This window comes from Mercenaria mercenaria, chromosome 5 (genome assembly GCF_021730395.1).
Source record: "Mercenaria mercenaria strain notata chromosome 5, MADL_Memer_1, whole genome shotgun sequence".
Taxonomy (NCBI): domain Eukaryota; kingdom Metazoa; phylum Mollusca; class Bivalvia; order Venerida; family Veneridae; genus Mercenaria; species Mercenaria mercenaria.
In genome coordinates this window covers 84,996,029-85,017,862 of record NC_069365.1, presented here as the reverse complement: position 1 = coordinate 85,017,862, position 21,834 = coordinate 84,996,029, and the positions used below count along the sequence as shown (strand labels likewise).

Here is a 21,834-nt window from a genome sequence, read left to right as displayed (position 1 = left end):
ATAAGAGCTTCCTTAAGTCTTGGTGGGGTGAAAGTATTGACATTCATTAACTAGTAACAACTCAATTATCAGTCTGCTATTATTCTTCTGGTATGCGTTACTTGTTACCATATTTACTGAATCGCCGTTGTTTTCATTCTAAACATTTCAAGCACAGTAAATTCTAATACAAAATCATGTTACTTCCTAAATCGAACGTTTTAACACAAGTAAGACAATATGCACACTACCAAAACACACACTCACATACAAAGCAAACGTTTTATCAAATATGCTTTATTATTTATTCTGTTAGCAACATACAGAAAGGTAAGAAAAAATGAACGAGATTAAACTGAGTATGGCATGTTTCATATTTTGGTGGTTGTGCACTTATAAAAACATGGTACATGCTATCAAAATTGAAAACAAATGCCTCAAACTATTCTTTTACTCGATATTTTATTTAGTTACAGAGGTCAGTATTAAGAAAACATTTAGAAAAATCTTACAATATAAAGGAAACTGTAAAAGATTTTTTTCTTGAAGAATTTATGTGGGAATTAAATCATATAAAATGCCATTCTTTTGCAAAAATAGAATAACAATGATATCATATCACTGATCAGGGCTTAAAGTTGAATTTAGATTCTTATAGCCACAAACAAAAGTTCAATGTGTCAAAACTATTGAATCTTTCAGTGTGATTTGAACCAAACAAACCATGCAAAGCAAGTCAATGACACGAACGTTTATCCAAATATAAAAGAAAATAAAAAAAGAAACAAACAAACAAAAAAAAAAAAAACAGATACACAAACATATTTCTCTCAATATAACTTCATAATAAATCAGTCTTGAATTAAAGGCATTGTATCAAGTACTTTGTTAGATTTCTTTCAGTATTTCGTTTTGCAGTATGCCTTTCTGGGAAATAGTTTTACAAATATGCATCTTTATCATGTTAAAATTACAAAACTACATTATAATAATGTTAGCAATACCAATTACATGCACAGTGTCATTTACAACTAATTCGTTTTTCAATTCATACCCTTTACTTTCAAGCACAAATTGCCTTTGTACAATAAGAACCCGGTGGCTAGATAAATTGTGATGTTTGGCGCCAATAAAATAATTGAATTTTCCCAGATATATTTGAGCTACTGTTCCAAATCAGTGTCCTGCTGTTTTCCTTCTTCATAATTATATGCATGTGTCTGTGTGTTACTCTAAAGTTATTGCTCTTTCGTTCGTTTGATTAAATGTGTACATGTGCTCAGCCGCTGTACTCATTTACTCAATATCCTATTTACTTATGGTGTGCTGTATGATTGGCCGAGTTGTTTGGTGGGCCGATGGTCTAGTGGTAACATGCTCGACTGTCAATCCAGAAGTCCGGGGTTAAAATTGATTATGAATTAATATAAGTTTTCGCTGAAAACTTGTTTCAGATCCTTTACATCATTTTGATTGTAAATTTTATTGTATATATTTATGTACATGATATATCTAATAAATAATGTTTAAAACAAATCCCAGTCAAGGGACTGGATTTTCCTGAGATGCTCTTAAATGTCTCCCACCTAACTAAGAGGCATGTATTGCTTCTTCCTAGGAAAGACAGCTTCGCGATAGTAAGTGCTATACGATTAAGATCTATTGGCAAAGAGCTAGCCTAATTCAGCTGGACAGGTCTGTATCTTAAAAAGGATTTATTTCCATTTGTTGTTGGGGATTTATCTAACTCTGTCACTATAAACAAATATAATAAATGAATAAAAATATGGGCATTCCTATTGGACATTTTCCATTGTTTTAAGAAGCTTTATACGTTCGAAAGAAGATCTGCAGCCTTTTTGCTAGATCGTGAAAACTAGAAACCGACTTAGGAATTTCCAAGTGTTGTGAACATGTATTATTTGGTACTTATTCCTTTATTTAACCTGGTGCAATTGTGCAATAGTTTAACATAATATATACATACATCTGAAAACAATGCCACTGACGTACTTTTCACATATCATATGTATGTTTCAGTAATAACTGACTCAGTAAATTAAAATCTTATAATGCTGTCAACTTAAACCAAACTGGTCGAACTCTAACAAGAACTTGGAATTGACATGTCGTAAATATTATCTAAACATAAAGGTTCAACAAATGGAAATTTTATAACACTAACCAATTCATTCGCTATTTATTTCTTTTTATGCATTCTAGTGGCAAATACTGTAGCAATATTAATGATACGATGAGAATCAGATTAATAACAGTTACAACCGAATACAGTGCATAAATTCTTGCAATAATTGTAAATTTAGTGAAAAAAGCTATACATATTACTTATGACATTTTCAGACAGTGATGTCAGTCAGCTAATAAATCTAGATAAACAATACTTTTGAATGATGTTTAACAAGTTCATCATGGAATGTGCTGTTAAGTTGTGTGTTGTATTAACAATATGGACTTTTTGTGATCAATTCATCGTCTTGCGCCAGCCATTGTACTGTTTCTTCAGGATACTGAAAACCTATTTCGATCTATTTCTCACTTGTCTGGCTATTTGTGATCATAGAATTCAACCAAGTTATATGAATAACAAAGTTTCTTTTATCCACTCCAGGATGACGTGATAGGTGTTGCATATCTTTTTCCACTTGGTTGCGTTCTATTCCTCCACATAGTCTCTTTGTACACTGTATTCATAGTGATCAAAAGCCATGCACAATCTAGTTCCAATATACATAAAGGGCATTTCTTACTGGAAAGTAAGTCTACCTTATAACTCTTATAATAAGTGAGAAGAGCACTGTCTTTTATTGTCACACTTTTATTTGATAAATATTTGATAACTGTCAAAGTATATCTATTTCGGGAATTTTTATAATAAGGAAAGGGTTTGTTGTTCAAGCATAATAATAACATAATAACATATCTATTCAAGAAATTCATATGTTACATATTTCACCAGGTATTTAGCAGGAAGGTCTAATATAGTTCCAGTTTTTATGAATAAAAAGATGTTTGTACTTTTTTCGAGCGTGCAAACATTCATATTTGATATAAACATGTGACATCCTTGGAAGTTTTATTTTGCTGCTTTCTGAATATTGTGTTAAATAAAGGTATACATTATACGACTGAACTTATTTTTGACACCGAAAAGTAAGTGTAAATGAAACACGATACAAAATGAACTTTGATTTCATCCTGTCAAATAATATATCGTACACATTACAGAAAATGAATCATTTTCCCCATTCTTTAGTATTGTGTAAAAGTATTATGGTATCCTCATTTGTACCAGCATGTCCTTTTTCATTATTATGCTATTGGTAGATTCTTTCTCTCAATACAAAGAAGTTTCTAAATTTGAACTAACCCGTGTTTTTAAGAATTATATCAAATATAATATTATTACTACTACTACTACAGGATTGGGAGGGAAACTTATATTGTAGTGGATAAAAGCCTTTCAGGCAAAATGTTAGGTAAATCCTTTTACTTATTGTAAAATAAATGAACCATTTTGAAGCAGAAAACAATCAAAAAATACCACTTGAAATATAGCAAAACATATGATGGCATTTTCTCCATTTTGCAAAGTCCTGAAATCTTCAGAAATATTACAAAACACATAGCATACTCGGAGATGCAAAATCAAGACTTATTTTAAGCAATAAAGTATAAATAGATTTTATATATTGACATATTAAATGTTTATAGGTAGCTCATGATCATGATGTACAAACTAAAGCAATATAACGATAATATTCAAGCAGATTTAGACAATACTTACTTACTAAATCAATAAGGTAACGTATTTCGAGCAACATACATACGGATTAAAATACAGACATTTATAATGTAGGCTTAAACAGTATATCGTTTTTTCTTTGTTATGTAAAGTATTCCCCAAGTGAAGGAAGAGTGTAAAGGTTATATAAATATTTTTTAGGGTAAAATTCCCACTTTTCACGAAACAAACGCTTTCTAAAAGGCGTAGGTATTATAACAGTTTTCCGAATTGCAATACTTTTACCAGCATTGAAAATTCTTATTTATAGGATAGGGCAACCAATTTTGGACAATAAATAAAGGACATTTTTGAAGTTCTTTCCTTGATAACAGATTGTAAATGAATTTGTCAGCTGCTGACCTAATACAATGAATTTGTCAGCTACTGACCTAATACAATGAATTTGTCAGCTACTGACCTAATACAAAATAGTTGGCATCCATATTAATCATTAGTCATGACATATACTAAACCTTTCTTTTCCTTTACCTACTGTTTTCAGCAAAGTTATATTTATTCCCAAAATTGTATGAAAACCTCTGGTCCATAGAATATCTGTTTATTCTGGAGAAACGATTATACAGCAAAATATTTTACGTCTTCCGTACTTTGTGTTTCAAACCTTTACATTTACGGGTATAGTTATCATTTCATTTTATCTAAGTTCGAGTTTTAGAACTGGCATTTGGAGGGGAGGGGGAGGACTTATACAGGAGATTTTCTTTGCCTTTAAGAACATTGTTATTTGAGCTGGACGACAATATATAAACAGGTGAATAAAATGGTTATATTTTCTTGATTAATACATACAGCAATGCGTTCGATTAATCACACAACTTTAAAAGCATATCATTACTTCATATACAGACAAGTTACCCATATGCGTATAACCTATCAGATATTAACCCATAACCTCCTTATGCATCAGTTCAGAAATATTAGTCAGAAATATTAGTCATTACATAATTATTGTAACACATGTTTTTGTTTCTTGTCACAAGTGTGTATATATTCATTGTTTTTATTACACATTTGCATATGTCGCATTACTCTCAAGACGACAGTACAACACGTCATAACAGAATTTATACTGCTCCTGAAAAAGAGATATTCTTGGTTTGCATTAAAAATTTACACAGTTATAATAGGATATTCTGAGGCATTGTTAGAAAAATCCGACGTCGCATTGACGTCAAGTGGCAATAACAATTTAAATCTCGGAAGCACATAGCGTCCCAAACACAGCAAACACAGCAAAAAAAGTCATGCATAGCATAGTAGGCTCGCAGCCAAAAGAAAATGTAGTGGAAAGATACAGCAGACGAATTTCTACGAAAATCATACAACAGATACAATCTAATGACCTGTCAAATACAAAATGAGTAATGAATAGGTAAAGAGATGGGTATGTTGGGGGAAGTGAAAACATGCAATAATGAATATACAACAGGAAATATTCACTCCAAAACCACTAAATAAAAAATGAAAGCGCAAAACAAGGACGTGTCTTCCGCTTTTACAATTGTGTTACCACCTCAAACTGTCAAATATATCCTTTACACACTGTTATTGTATACTAGAAACGACATCAATACTTATTACATATCTTAGAGAAAATACACTATTATTATAACAACCAACAGCGTGCATGTTTATTAAAGAGAAAATTATACTTTTAATTAGTAACTTGTACTTACAAAACTGGTAATGAGTTCCTTCTTATTGTATCTTAACTGACGTATAACCTGTGGGATTGACACTTCTTTATCAACTCTTGCTCGATCCAACACATTCATTAACACAGCAACTAACCCAGATCTATCGACACCATTCCTTTATAATAAAGCAGACAAAATTCAATACAAATTAGTTTTATTCAATAAAATCCGTATTCAAACCGAAAATACTTCCTCGAACTTCTTCGAGTCTAGGTAAATACCATAAAATCCATTTATTATGATAATATACTTAAAATAATGATACAATTCCAATTAGAAAGCGATCTATATGTTTATAATGTCTCTTTACGTAATAGTTCGCCTGTATTAACATTCTAAGCTTGTTTTATCTCTCATTTTACAACAGAAATAGTCCCATTCACCAAACAAATTCTGTCGACAGGTTTTAGGGTAACTTCCAGCTCTATTTTTTTACGTGATATCTGATGAATAGGAACTAATCAATTATTTCTTGTCATTGTATTTGATTCAGTGTACACACCAGTCAGAATATACAAATTTGTGACGTTGTATGTTATGTTAAATGTTTTCAGAGGTTTAAGTGAGAGAACTAACATTTACTTACCAGCACTGAAATAGGACAGACTTTCTCCAATCCGCGGACGAGTGATTTCGCTGAGCATCAACCTCTGTCACTAAATCCAATACAGCCTGTGGGTCCTCTGGTACAAGACTCTCAGACGACCAACATTTGAAAATAACTTCTTTGAAATGATGTTTCTGGAATGCCATAAAAGTGTATTTGAGTATTCAAATGTAAATAAAGGAACAAAAATACATATACAGATTATGAAAAGAACGAAGAATTGAAATTCATTCCTCCTAATGAAATGGATGAATAATAAATGATTAATGTTTATCGACAAAATAAATGTTATCTTGCTTTTAACACATAATATCATGATTATACGTTGTGTACTCCAAATTACATAGTCCTTACTAGTTTCGTGTATTAAAAGGAAAAAAAGGCAAGACATTACATTTTAAATGTTTTCACAGTTTCTGTTTAATGGTAGGAAACATGAAATAAAGTCTCTTTTTAATAAGTAGTAAAACACTTGGTAAAATATAAGTTCCATGTAATATTATATAATACGAAACATACATTCTATACATGTAATGATATATCCGATATACGCAGTTTCTCTTTATGGTCCATGTAGTTTTGAGATCAGAAAGAAACACACTTTCGTACAATATTTTCATGAATATGATAAAATCTAACACCTCTGTATACAATGCTTGTGTAATGGTCAAACATTAGATTAACATATACCTTTCGTGTAAAGATGGTACTGATATATCACAGATATAAACATAGCTATTGACAGTAAAGTATATTTGCTTCTACATTATATCATACCCCGTTCCTAGTCTGTAAGACATGGTCTTTTACAATGTAATGTTTCTTCTGTATCTTTGACTGGCAAATCACAACAAAAGGGTCGCTTTCCGACACTGCCTCCTCAAAGAAAATCTCCTGCAAAATAATTTAAATATCATCAATATCCATAATGTTTAAACTTTTACGGGACATAATTTTGTACTCCTTTATAGTTTATACTAATGTGGGCTAATAGCGAAGCAAATTCAACAATTTATATCTAACTCTCTCGACAGCTTATTTCAGATAGAGTCCGTCGCCGAGCAAAGCCTGTTTGCGTTTGCATGCTTTGCGCCACGAAAATATGCTACTGGTACCATTTTCAAGTTTGGTATGGCGCGGCCAGGGATCGAGTCTTGTACCTTATCTTATTGAAGAAGACGCTCTGCCCCTAAGCTATTGATTTCCTTATTAGATGTAATATATCAATGATTAGTATTTAACGATAGAAAACTTTTGTACAATTACAATCAAACAGCCGTCGTTTATATGACTGAAAAATTGTTGGAAAAAAAAAACGTTAAACCCGAACACACACACACACTCACAATCAAACAGTCTTATTTTGATAATTTCTTATTATTTTCGACACATATTCTTGAAGGGTTCGTACTGACCGTGCAATATAGTCTTTTAATGCTCAAGCTACAGGCAAACATATGGATATGTGCGTGCGTTGAGGTACGCTGCGGATAAGATTGGTCTGTGCGGGATAAGTACGGAACAGTACGTTTTAGTACGGGGAAAAATGGCGAGAAACGGGGAACAAACGAAACAATACATGACGCAAATAAGTACAGATAGGTTGAATTACGTTTACTGCGCCTGGCAACTTTCTCAGAGCTTCGATGGGTCTACGGTGAACTACGTTATACTACACTTAAGTACGGGCAGCCTCGGAGAACTACGATCAGCTACAGCAAGGTACATTTCAGTACGGATAGCTACGGTTTAGTACGTTTAACTAAGTTTCAACCAAGTTGGACTAAAGTCACGCTCAAATCGCTACGGATCGCTCAAACTTTTGTGCATTCTCAAAAGTTGGAAAAACTTGCAGTTTGAGATAAGTCTTGGATACGTTTACCAAGTGTTGGTACGGATTGATATGGATTACTACTTTGAGGTACGACTCAGGTACGGATCGATACGGATTACTACGTTTCTATCCGTGGCTAGATGTAGCTATCCGTGCTGTAAGTGCGACTGGGGTATTACGTTGCTTAGTGTTTTACTATTGCCAGTTGAATCATTTTATTGATATGCAATAAGGTAGATGAAAACATTTATAATTGACCATGTAATATAATCGTCAGGACTCACATCATCTCGTTGGTCAGTTGGAAACGTGACGACAGTCCCAATTTGTTTCTCAAAAACTAGACGACAAGTCTGCATTTTGAATTGAGGACGCCATTGTGCAGTGATATACCCATACATGTCGTAGTAGCTCTAAAAGTAGGAAAACAGACAGGAACCTTCAGAGAAATAGATAACTTTATTCTTGTCGAATTTGCCTGTTCGTAATAGTTATACAGTATTGAAAATAAAAAAGGGCGCGTTTCGTAAAAACTATTTATTGAAGATACTACATTTAGACATTTTGTATCACGGTACTTCATGTTAGTATATATTTTGATATTTATGAAAAATGTCAATAGAAAATTTTCACAGTATCCTCCTTAATTACAAACATTTACCAAAAAAAAAGAAAAAAAGAAAAAAAAAGCAACAAAAAAAAAGCAATCTCGAATATTTTTATATGTGCATTGCATCATAAAATATGATCAACAGTAAAGACTTCAAAGAAAACACGTATTGAAATACATTGTATCAAAAATAATTATACACTGGTATTGAAAATGTTTCAGACTACTCACTGGAACATAGGTGGCTTTTATCATGTTTGAACTGCCAGGAACAAAGTTCGATAAAATAGGCCTGAAGGCGTCAGCTACAATACAACAAAATGACAATTGGTACTTTTGGCCTTGAACGGTATTTTTCAATATTAAATTCCGAGAAAATATCATCTCATTACAATATTATTCGACCTGTCTTATGTAGATAATGTTCAGTTATAATATTACAGAGGAAAGAGTATTGAAGTTTGTCTATTTTACAAATCCTATCACCAAGATACCATTTTAGACAGCAATTAAAGCAAGTAGAAAGTTTAAACCTATCTCATGCCTTTAATTTCAATACTGTTTGCATATTCAGTAGGCTTGTCACCTGGTATATCCAAAGTTGATTCGCTGTTTTCAGCCTCCTGCTCATCGTTTACTGCTGTTGGCCAAGTTACCCCACTTTCCATTGACTGCAAATAATTAAATAGTTGTAATGTTACACGGTTGTACATTTAACCATTAAGTTTGTTTTCTAAATATCGAATTTGTGAAAAAAAGAGAAAACTATATGGTTTACATTTCTGCAACTTGAAATGTACAAACAAAACAAAAAGAAATAGAGCTACATATAATTGAAGTTACATTGCATGTTGTGCTACCAAAGATCAATTTATTACTTGAGTAGTTCAATGGAATGAATTAAAACTACATGTACCATATATTCGATCCATAATTTCATTTTTCCTGACTTTTTGTCTTTTTTCTGCAGCTGATGATATGACGTCATAAATTCATCCGAATTGACCGGCTTGGAAGGAAAGCTGAATACTTCCAGCATAAGTTTGTGAAGGTACATATATTGTTCCTACCCAATGAAAAAATAATAAAGCATTTTATTTACTCAAACCTACAATGAAAGTTTTAAAGGAGAAATAGGTATATATATTTGGTTAAACCGTTCTTTATAGTTTTTTATCTTCGACCAATTACATGTACATTAGGTTAGAAGCCCGCATGCTTAGCTCAGTAGGTAGAGCGTTGGTCGTGAGTTTGATCCCCGCTCGGGGCGTATGTTCTCCGAAACTATTTGATAAAAGACATTGTGTCGGAAATTATTAGTCCTCCAGCACTGATTCATGTGGGGACGTTGGCAGTTACTTGCTGAGAACAGGTTTGTACTGGCACAGAATCAAACAAACAAACATTAGGTCAGATTAAGGATAATCTAGAGTTATAGCCATATTTCATATCTTGTAACTGGATGGTATTATTTAAATGAAATTTGGTACATTCAAAATTAAAAACTTTTCACCATGAGATTTTTCAAATTGCATTATATAATTCTGATACAAATATTAAAAATAAATCTAAAATTCTCCGTAGGGAAAAGGAGAAAATCATATTTTCTAGCTTTCAGGGGAGATTACTCATGAAAGAAACCATAATTATCAAGGGTGATAATCTAAAGGAATTGTTTGAGAACTTCTGTCACTATGTAACTTATCAATATGCACATTATTTCTATCGTTTGACATTTTTACAGCTTACATTATCAAGCTTATGTACGCTTTTGGTGAAATTGAGGCCTATTACACCATGTTATCCTTAAATGTATCATATTTATCATTGATAAAGTTTCAAAGTCCACATTAACTGAAAACCTGTTTGTATTTGATCATTGGCATATCTATATAATTATGTCTTACATGCAACTGCTTAATAAATACAACAATTATATGAATGCTAATCTTCATGCTAATGTCAAAAGCATGTTTACGTGTGTTTGAACCAGATTGACTCGTTGTTCTCTCAGATCTTTCACACATTTGTACACATCAACGAATCCCATCTTTTCTCCTTGATCAAACAATATATCCGTGGCAAGAAATGTACCAGTTCTACCAACACCAGCACTATAAACATATTCATTTAAGATACATTTCTTGTTGAATTATCAGTCAACATACAACAGGATATAGTCGAGAAAGACTGTTATGATCTTACTAGAAAATAAATCTATCTCAACGTACGGAACTGATATTGGAGAGAAAATAATATGTAATGGAAGTCACAGAGGAAAACGTTTATTACACAAACGGCGAAAATTATTATTCGTTTGCTACGTATTTTAAATATAGGTTTACTTTTTTTGCATAACGACGTAAACTTAATATCATTTGCCTACAAACACATATGCATGTGTAATTATATTGTGACAAGCAATTAGCTCCCAAAACTCGTTGAACTTGTTGACATTTTTAAATTTAATAGCCTAGATCTATTATTCCTCTGCCGTGTCGTTAATTTTGCTGTTTCAACGCCATTTATACTTACCGCAAATGAGCAAAGTCGTTTTTTGTTTTGTTGGAATTTACGTCGCCCCGACACAATCATAGATGAGCAAAGTCATTTTGAATTACTTTGAAATGAAAGAATATTACCTGCAGTGAACTAGCCATATATGATCCTTATTTTCATCATTATGCCTCACTTTTCTCCAAAACTGCAACAAGCTTGAACTTGATCTTGGAACGCCCTTGTCTGGCCAAGCTGTGAAATGAAACTGTGTAATGTTCTTTTCCGTGACCTCGTCTTCCTTTAATGACAAACCAGAGGTACCGCTAATGTATGAATGAAATACAGGTAAATGGATATATCGAAGATACAGAGAGAAGTAGAACTAAAGTACGTCATCATGTGAGCTGAGCTGTCATACTATATCGTAAATTAAGAACCGTTAAAAATGCTATATTTTTCCCATTAGCAGATTCAATAACTGAAGATACTGAGCCTCTGAAAAGCAAAGACCATCTACTAATTGAATGACATTTAATTTGTTTTATTAACTCATATATAAACAAATAAGAAAAAACTATGAATTTATAAAAGTTTTGTCTACATAACGTATAAACTAATAAACATGTTGTCAAACCTGATGAAACAACATCAAATCTCTGACAATAAACTCCGCATATATATTTTCAGACTCCATTTTTACATTTATGTTTCCATATGGTACGACTACATCCTTATCACCCCAATACCGAATGCATTTCATCTGCAAAAGATTGATCAAATTGTAAAATGCTGAGGAAACTGAGCAGCTGAAAATGTTATCTTTGGAGTCAGTGAAATTTATTATCGATATAATATTTGAAAGTCTAAATGGAATTTTATATTCTATGCAATGTAATTGTATTCACTATCAAATTATACAAAAATATGTTGACCAAACTTTGTTTACTTTTAAATATGTAAGGCGTAACAAATATTCAACATTTAAAGCGTAATAGCGAGAAGAATTGATGTAACAAAAATCACATAATTCAAACAAACATGTCAACATTCTTTATTTTAAGTTATAATTTAATAAAGTATTGATAAAGCTAGACTTATTACATTGTACAGATTTGTACCTTTCCATTCTCTACAGGGTTAGTTACCATGACTACCGTCCTCACATCCATTTCCCATATCATTCTCCAAAAGTCATTGACGTTTTCTTTAACAGGGCCTACATATTTGAAATACCACGATAGCACATCGTTATATTTATCGCCATATCATTACTTACAAATCTGTGAGCATACAACATAACCAATCAACATAAAGTAAATTGAGTCTGTCTGTCTAGAGAGGTAATGGAGTGTGAAATAAAGGATATTTGTTTGCTTCGTGTGTAAGATCAAAATATATTTCCCCGAGTGAACACTATAATGCAATATTTTTACGAGTGGCGCAGCCACGAGTGAAAATGTAAAATATTGTGTTCACGAGTGAAATATATTTCGATATTACACTGAAACAAACAAATTTTCTGTTTATTTTATGCATATTAAATGGTTTTAACCAAATAATATTCAGTTTGTTCGCGCAACGTCACGTGCATTGCATCATAACGTCATAATGTCGTGACGTCAGGATGTCTTTGTAGAAAAATTATAAATAGCTCTATTACGTTTCCTTATTTCTTTTACATTTTATTATGATAAAATGTAAACTTTTATAATTCCTATACATCGTTACCTTTATTGAAGAATGTTTTGCAAGGAGTTTCCTATCATGTATAATTCATATCAACGTAGTTCTTTACCAGTAAAAACAAAAATGATATTTTCACTGTTTGAAACAGTGAAAATATCAGTTTTATTTCACTGATAAATTTTAGTATTTCACAGAAGAGCATAAAATAAACACCTTTCATCCCCAACCTCAGCATCGGCTCAAGTGGAACTTAAGTATTACAGTAAGTATAATTGCATGTGCAATGGTAACACAAATTTAAACATTGATATTTTGATTGCTTTTTAACCAGTTTGGTAATTTATTTATTGAAAGTTATTTATACCTTGTGAGGCAATATAGGTCATGTCTTTGTCTTGACCCTGAAACGACAGACAGTTTGAATTCATGTTGCAACGTGTAGATATAGAAAACAATTTAAATGAGATTCTTTTCAATATACCTACCTTTCCTTCCGCTTTTATAAAATAAAATGTTTACATAAAAAGCTTGGTATACATTTGAAATTTTAAATAAGAACGCTTTTAATTCTTATTAATTAGTTATTTCCATTATTATGAAATCGGTATTTCTGTTAGTTTGGACAAATATTCATATTTCTGACCAAAACCAAACACTGAGCTCTTGCTAAGCTGTGAAAAAGATGTTTCCACATTTTCACTTGTAAGATATTATTTTAAGCAATAGGGTTTGAATACAGGAAACGTGTAACATTTAGCATATGGAGAGTTAAAAACATCATAAGTTATTCTACGTTACTCCGTTGGACATATTCAGTACTTTGTAACAGAAGCCCGGTAAAAGGTTTCAAGTAAACATAATGTTATAGAAATAGTAATAATATATACGAAATAAATGTTCGTATTTCAAAGATAAAACTAAAACTATTAAAGCAAATTGATAGACTTAAACACAAAATTACACCAAAATATATTGAATACCTTTATAAAGCTGGCATTTATGTAGTCGGAATCGGGTTGCCCTGGCAGTTCATTCAGCTTAACACGAGAGTGATCATCTAACGTATAAAAGACAAAATACAATAGTATAACTTCTACTGTATTTTAGATAATAATAACAATAATAATAGTACATGTAATAATAATAATAATGATAATAATGGTAATACTGATAACAATTACAGTTATAATTAAATAATGACGATATTTATAATTTATTTAAAGAGGATAACATATTTGGCTACAACATATAACATATGGTACTCTAATATAATAATGTAAAAAAATCATCCTAAGCATGAAACTTAGACAGTGAAAGGAAACACATCAATTAAAAATCCAGATTATGAGCAAATCAGTCCTTTGTGGCATAAGCAGTATACAATAGAATAAAAAAAGTTTAAAATCTAGGCAATATCAGAAAATTAAAATTTATGTAAGTTATTATTTGTAATCCGCTCACCAAGACCCCAAAACTCTTATGTGCTTATGTGAGAAAAGTACGGGAAAGCGTTTGATTTAATTTGTAAATCTGATAGTTATTATGTCTGTTTGAGTACATGTAATAACCGAAATAGACTTAAGAAAACATAACAACATATATAAAATGTGAACACTGCAAGACCCTTAAACTTTGTGAAAAGACAAAAAGAGAGAAAAAGGATAAATAAGAAAGACATATGTTGTAACAGATTTCACATACGACCTATACACAAGTAAATAGGTAAGAAGAGAATTAAACCAAAGCAATGTCACGCAGTGCCGTTGTTAAGTGAGAAACAACCAAAACGATCGTGTAGGAAATAATGAATATATTTTTAATAAATCTAGATAATAATGTCTTTTCATGAAACACAAAGTATCTGAGAATGTTTTTGGGAAGAATGGCCGATATACACCAATGAATGATAATAAGGACAGTGATGGTCAGAGAAATACAATGCACAAATCAGGAAATAAGGAAACAAACAGAAATAACAGCATCTTTGCCGTATCTTACCCCTATTACTGGATACCAGTTCTTAAAGTCTATTATGGAACGCCCAGAGGGGCGGCATATAGTCGTTCAAACATCCTAGTTAATGGTAACATCACTTATTATTTTAAAACAGATAAATTGGTTTGATAAGGGAACTAGAGTATATCAGTAGAATAAAAGAGAGATTGCCAACACAGTCTCATTCAAAATATACAGTTTAAGAAGATTTTTAACTTGACTTAGAGTTTCGCGATCTCTGATATTGTAGGGAAGTTCTGTCCTCGTTTTCGGACCACAAATCAAGAATGACCTGTCATATAATTATGTTTTCGCTCAAGGAATTTTGAGATGTTCATTTTTAATCTAAGCCTTCTATTGTTAAGGGAAACATTTATGATCAATGAATTAATGTAATGCGATGGCATATTATCAAGTTGTTTATAAGTTAGAAGAACATCAAAAAATCATTAGAAGTCCCAAAAAATGTCCACCGGGAGTGTAAAATATCAGCTTTCATGATAATCTTAGCAGCATTTATGAAAGGGGGTTTATTTTGTTGAGTTATGTCTGGCCGCAAAGATATAATTATAGGCTAAACGGCGCTATGATGGTAGAATAAGACTCCAAGTGTCTCTCTGTGCATTATTTCATCATGGCCTGGCACCTGAGTAGAACCAACGACCTTCCGTAACCCTGCTGGATGGCTTCTTCACGTGAAGAATTCAACGGCCAAAGTAAGATTGAACCGACATCTTGGAGTTGCAAATTACTCAAAGTTCATGACCTTGTCTTCTCGACCGCCGAGGCCATAATTCGAAGTTTAGAATCTGTCTATGTTGTATGCAGATGTGCCACCCTCCCTAAACGTCAGTTTTGACGAGTTGATGTGTAAAAGTTTATATCAAGTTAGTCGTTTATTGGGTGTAGAGTTACACAGGTAAGGTCCTATTGTGACATTTTCCCAACCTTACTTGATAGCTGAAGAATCGGACTTTTTTGGGCGTGCACCGGAGTAAAACCATCGGTAAGCCAGCTTGATAGTTTATTTACATGAAGAATTTTGCATCCAGCGTAATGGTTGGAACAATAATAGTTGAAGGGCATGTGAAGTCAGCAGCCCCAACCACTCTTCAACTTACCCAAACCGCCTCTTAAATCTGTGTCCTCGTGTTAAAACGTTAATTTTACTTCGAACATAGAACAAAAATACAACTCTTTAAAATGTAAGAGCATATGACTTTGTAAAAATGGAAATATAGGAGTTTGGCAGCGGACTGATAACATGTACAAAACGTCACTTCAAAATTATATTTCTCTATACATATCTGCTATCCTATGATATTGTATTTGCGTTTGATACTAATGTACAGCATACAACATTTAAAAAGTATGGAAAAATACGAACAATGTATAAGTAATGGCTATTGTCTGTTCGTTGATATCATCTTGACAATATACTACAAGAGATACAAGGGTAGAGGCATTTGATGTATGTATCGAATGATTTAATTCAGGTATTACGCTAACTCAGTTTTCTGCTAACATATCTTATAACAATTCATTTAAAATATTTAAGATCAATCTAACTTACATGGATACATCTTCTTATATCTGTTTTTATGTATGTTCCTTGGCCTTTCTGCCACCGTTGTTGGATGGAGTAATCCCGTAGATATAGTCTACAGGAAGATGTAAATCATTCATAATGCTAGAAGCATTTTTCAAACGAAAGCTAACATCAGCAAAATTATACATATCATCTGGTAACTAAAACGTATGCTAAACTATACATATCAACTGGTAACTAAAACGTATGCTAAACTATACGTATTATCTAGTACCAAAAACATCCATATTAGTACGTTGCAAGACTTTCGTTTTTATGTTATTCATTGTTTACAAACAAAATAAAATGTGCTTACCTCAAACTGAGATTTGAAATATCCTTCAATCAGACATTTTTCCTTCATAACATTTTCCAGTTCTGATATAGAAACTGCATGGGGAGTCCGTTTGGTAGGCATGAAATTGTAATATTCCACATCATTTGGAGCTGTAAATACATTTTCTACACTATTGATATTACTCGAATGTTCGCTCGCTTAAATGGCTTCAATACCTTTGGTATTTATACCTATATCTTGCTAATATCATGTCATCGATGTGTGTGGGTTTCTTTTAATTACTAGTACATTTTTTTACTCTTAAATAACAGTTATTACTCGAGTTGGAAACTTTCAGGTTTTAATATCTGAATATATTTCAATTGAACAACATCTATACATCATATTGTATATGGGCTAATTAGGATACCTTTGACTCCATTAAGGCGAGTGTCTAGCAATGATGTATTAGCATAAACTGGGTCAGTGTTTTGAGTAGACATTGCCTGATCAGCATTAACATTTGAAATATCTTCTGTGGCCACGTGTTCGTTTATGTATAGTTCGTTGTGAAAGGTATTGTCATCGCGTTTTTGATGTCGGCAATACCGTGCTTGGAAAGAGCCAAATCTTAAATACAAAAGAAATACTACATTAGTAAGCGGAACTGGAAATTGATATTATTATTGTCTATTAAACGTTACATTTACATATAACTATTCCTCGTAATACTTTGAAATGTATCGGCGCCTCAGCAACTTTCTAAGAGTAATTCACTCAATTTTGAAATATAGTAAACCTTTAAATGAGTTATTTATACAAAAGTGATACAAATGTATATCGTAGTACTACTACAGATTAATAGAAACAAGATAATGTAGATGTATTATACACTGATTGACATATCTTTCATTACATAACTTGGACTACATAAACCATGGAATTACTCATTTTTGTATATAAAAGTTTATAAAACAATGTTTCCCATTGATCTTGATTTTATTGTCTACAAAGTTGGACACCAGGATGGTCCTTCTTTTTTGCAAACGTCATGGTGTAATATCAAATTAGTGAACGTAAGGCCAGAGCTCGTTGATTATTCGTTACTTAGACCCGTCGACTCTATGGTCAGCGATAAAAAAATGAGATTTCAAAAATTTCAAAATCATTTTCGGGCGACGATCGGTGTTTTGCTTAGTTCTGACGACGACAACGTTAATATTCATCAGTGCATTAGACATCAGTGTCATATAGGCGCGTCACCGGAGATGTTTTGACCGACGGCAAATCGTAAAGCTTTCCTAAATAAATCCAGCCCCAGCTATGTTATTGTGAACTAGTCATCTGTCTAATAATCCTACAATGTTTTACCCAAAAGAAAATTTGAGGGCTATTCACTGGCAACCAATCTATAGACCAGCTACAAAGCTATACACTGGCTACCAAGCTGTAGACCGGTCATATAACGAAAACTAACAGCCGACTAGTTTTTTAAATCAATTTTATGTTAAGATAATCACTCTTCTGTATCATTTAAATACTGATGAAACACGAGCTGATAACACGAATCTAGTAAACGAATTAAATGTTAAGTGATTAAATTGCTATACACAGTATGACTTACATTAGGTACGGTTGAAATATACGACCAATTTATTTATTGACATTCACATTAATTTATCTAAAATGTTTTCATTTGACGAACATAGCGTTCTTTTCAAAGCATACATTTATAAAGAAAAATATATTATCAAATTATGCAATGCATTAGGTCTGGGTTTTCTTATTTTTGATTAGGCAAGCTGCATATAGAGGTTCCTCCTCCCCTCTCCCCCTCCCTCGGTTAATGGTGCCATTATATACTGTTTAAGAAAGAAATACTACACACTACCCTATAGAGCCTTTCCAACAGGTGCGTTTAATTATGTGTGTGTTCGGGTTTAACGTCTTTTTCAACAATTTTTCAGTCATATAAACGATGGTGTCTACTTGTAGCAGTGAGCACAATGCCCAACTTTATAGTGCTGCCTCACTGGAATATCACGCCGTAGACACGTGGCATGATACCCCACCCAGTCACATTATACTGACACCGGGCTGACCAGTCCTAGCACTATCCCCTTAATGCTGAGCGCCAAGCGAAGAAGCTGCCAGTACCATTTTTTTACGTCCTTGGTATGACGCGACCGGGGATCGAACCCACGACCTCTCGCACTCGAAGCGGACGCTCTACCACAGATTTAAATAAAAATAAAGAGATAAACAAACCTTGGAAATATTAATGTTGAAATGTAAAACCTTTAACAAAAATTTAAGAACTATAATCAGCTGTTTTCGCAAAATAATTAAAAACAGATATCAAAAACAATTCCGCGAAATCTGTGAAATACAGTGTCTTAAGATTTTTTTAAATGCGTCAAGTGATTTACTTTTGCGTAGTTCTAACGGCAGTTCAAACTTCTATCATTGAATATTTTGCACTTGTTGTGTGGAACAACATAACGATATTCAGAATTTTCAGACGATCTCAAACCTTGTGTACTAGGAATACACTCTGTAAGCAATTCTGTTAAATATGCTCTGCCAGTGTGACAGCTATACATGAAAGAAAGTAACTTGAACTCAATTCTTGCTTTCACCGGCAACCAATGTAAGTAATACAATGCTTGTTTAGAACTGTCAAATTTCCTCCTGTTAAGGACACGTTTTGTGCACATATTTTACAACATATCTCTATTCACAACCAAATGCTATAAAATTTTATTTTTAACAATTTTCCATACCAGGGACTTTACATTTTATGTAAATGGTGTTAAATAATATGAAAGAAATAGAAAAATATATATGCAGATGCTACAACTATTTACGTATCCAATTCAAGTGTTTCAAGAAAGACTACAATGAGACTTTTGAATACTATAAAACAAAAAAAAACAACAGGTATGCGGATAGGATCACATAGGAAATCCCAAATTATACATTTTTAGGATATTGAAATATAAAATAAAGAAAATCGCTAGAATTATTAGACATCTTTAGTGACGAAAATCTAACGTGGAATGTACATGTACAAAAAGACTATTCTGGAACGCTTCTCTATCTTCAATGTAAAAGAAATGAAATTATTGTTTTATTATTCATACAATTTATTATGTTTTAATTAAGGATGAAATAAATACTCTAAGCGATTACTTGTAACAAAAACTGATTTTTGATTTCAAAAACGATACGCTAAATTTATGAACCATTAACACTACTGCTTTACTGATGTTGAAAGAAATATCATAAAAACAGACTAGAGTCTACATAATACTACTGATAAATTAGTTAAAATCAGTAACTCCGAAATATATTGTAATAATTCATTATTATAAGTACTATTATTATTACTATTACTATTATTATCATTGTGATTTAAACAATCAAGTAATACTTGCTTTTCAATCAATGTTTTCCTCTTCCAGTACGATAGTACGAACACCACAACAAGTAGCACAATGACAGCAATAGTTGCAATGATAGGTACTGCAACATTTTCTGAGACATCATTCACGCGGACATGTTTCTCAGCTTCAGTTATATATTCTTGAAATATAAAGTTGCATTACACTTATTGAATGTGTCAACCGTACAACTTTTAGGTCATTGTATATTTCACATTTACACAATAAATTGCACACTTTAGTCTCCAAAAATAAGCATGTTAGAAAGCAACACAAAATGTAACTAAATTTGCTACATTACCAACCATTGTAATTTTAATTTAGATATGCATTTCACAACGTGCTTGACATGCATTCGTGGCCCATTTGTCACTTGGAAATTACTATAAATGGGTAAAATGTAGTAGAAATATACAGTAACAATCAAACGCGTTTATTTTACATGCACGATTAAAATATCTTTTACTCATGTACACTAAGTGAAAGTTTTGTTTAATCGTTGCTACGCCAGCGAAATATTGCTTTTGTATACTAGATGAATTCTTTTTTTTTAATCTTATGTTACAACAAAATAGTCCAGTAAAATCGTGTAAAAATACTTCAGAAAATGGGAAAAGCACAAAACTTGGTATATAACTACTTTAGGGCAATACATAAAAATGAGCATGAGACCCACTCCAAAAATCCAATATGGCTGAAAAATCCAAGATGGCCGCCATACATGTATATATTTTCAGAAATACCTAATATTATCTACAAAACTTATATAGATACTTACAGTCATCAGTATAATTAGCTAAAATCACCTCTCTGAATAAAATCAAACATATTATATTAACAAAAATACCGCCTTTCCGCCAAAAATGAAAACAGTTGTCTCTCTTGGATAAAATTTGCTATTAAGCCGAAGAAAAGTCATAAAGCATTTATGTGAGTCAAAATTAAGTATATAATGGTATCTGGCAAATCAAGAATGTTTAAAATGTCAACAGTCCTGTGTAGAACTTTACAACAATTGTAAATTATTATAAATACAGTCGAATTTCGTTAACTAAAACCCATCGGGACCGACAAAATGTTATCGGTAGTTTGAGTGATCAAACAATATATTATAAATAATTTGGTCGGGACCTGACGATAGGTTCAATTGGAGGATGGTGATAGGAATCCCCTTGAAGTGTTGAAATGTTACAAATGATTGCGTTTTCATGTTCAGTAACTGACATGGGTAATAAAAGATATTCTTGTAAAAAATATCAAGGCGTCAAAACAATATGCCTTTCAGAGTGGCGCGAGGCGTGGAGTTTTCGTCAACAAAAAAAACCTACAGGCAAAAAATTTCTCCAGGAATAACAGTAAATTAATACGCTGACAGATTCTGTCATTTGCTCCCTATTCCCTCATTAGCAGAAAATTTCACAAGTAAAAACAACAAAGATTTATTATGTAAGTTTTTGTAGATAATGTATGAAAACACAAATTTCACAAACAGTCTCCATTCTCTCCATATATAATTTGTTAACTATGTTAGTGCGATAGACCATGTGAGCATCCCTGGCCTGTCAGACTATCATGATTTCTTTGGGAATATTACATTTGAAAGTTCCTGTAATGTTCTGTTTTTGTCAAATTGTGGCTTATTTTTCTATAACAATGGTTTTATAGTTTAATGTCATAGGCATATAATGTACAGTCACTAATGCCCTGATTACTCTCAGACGAAGACCATGGTGACCACACTGCGTCCTGAAAATTTTGACGTGGTGGGGACAGAGGTCAAATTCGAAAAATGT

The 21,834-nt window shown here is 32.4% G+C and overlaps 1 protein-coding gene across 1 annotated transcript; it reads right to left on the bottom strand.

The window, feature by feature from the left end:
- Window positions 1-4,765: 4,765 nt before the first annotated feature.
- LOC123558593 (receptor-type tyrosine-protein phosphatase mu-like) lies at window positions 4,766-17,250 on the bottom strand. The gene is made up of 17 exons (XM_045350467.2): window positions 17,029-17,250; window positions 16,638-16,768; window positions 16,307-16,394; window positions 13,719-13,795; window positions 13,103-13,139; window positions 12,171-12,268; window positions 11,687-11,812; window positions 11,196-11,350; window positions 10,532-10,667; window positions 9,470-9,619; window positions 9,140-9,224; window positions 8,785-8,858; window positions 8,228-8,356; window positions 6,887-7,003; window positions 6,089-6,243; window positions 5,482-5,617; window positions 4,766-4,880 (listed from the first exon to the last, which is right to left on the bottom strand). The coding sequence occupies exons 1-17, from the start codon at window positions 17,099-17,101 to the stop codon at window positions 4,809-4,811; spliced, it is 1,839 nt and encodes a 612-aa protein (XP_045206402.2). The 5' UTR covers window positions 17,102-17,250; the 3' UTR covers window positions 4,766-4,808.
- Between the last annotated feature and the right edge of the window lie 4,584 nt (window positions 17,251-21,834).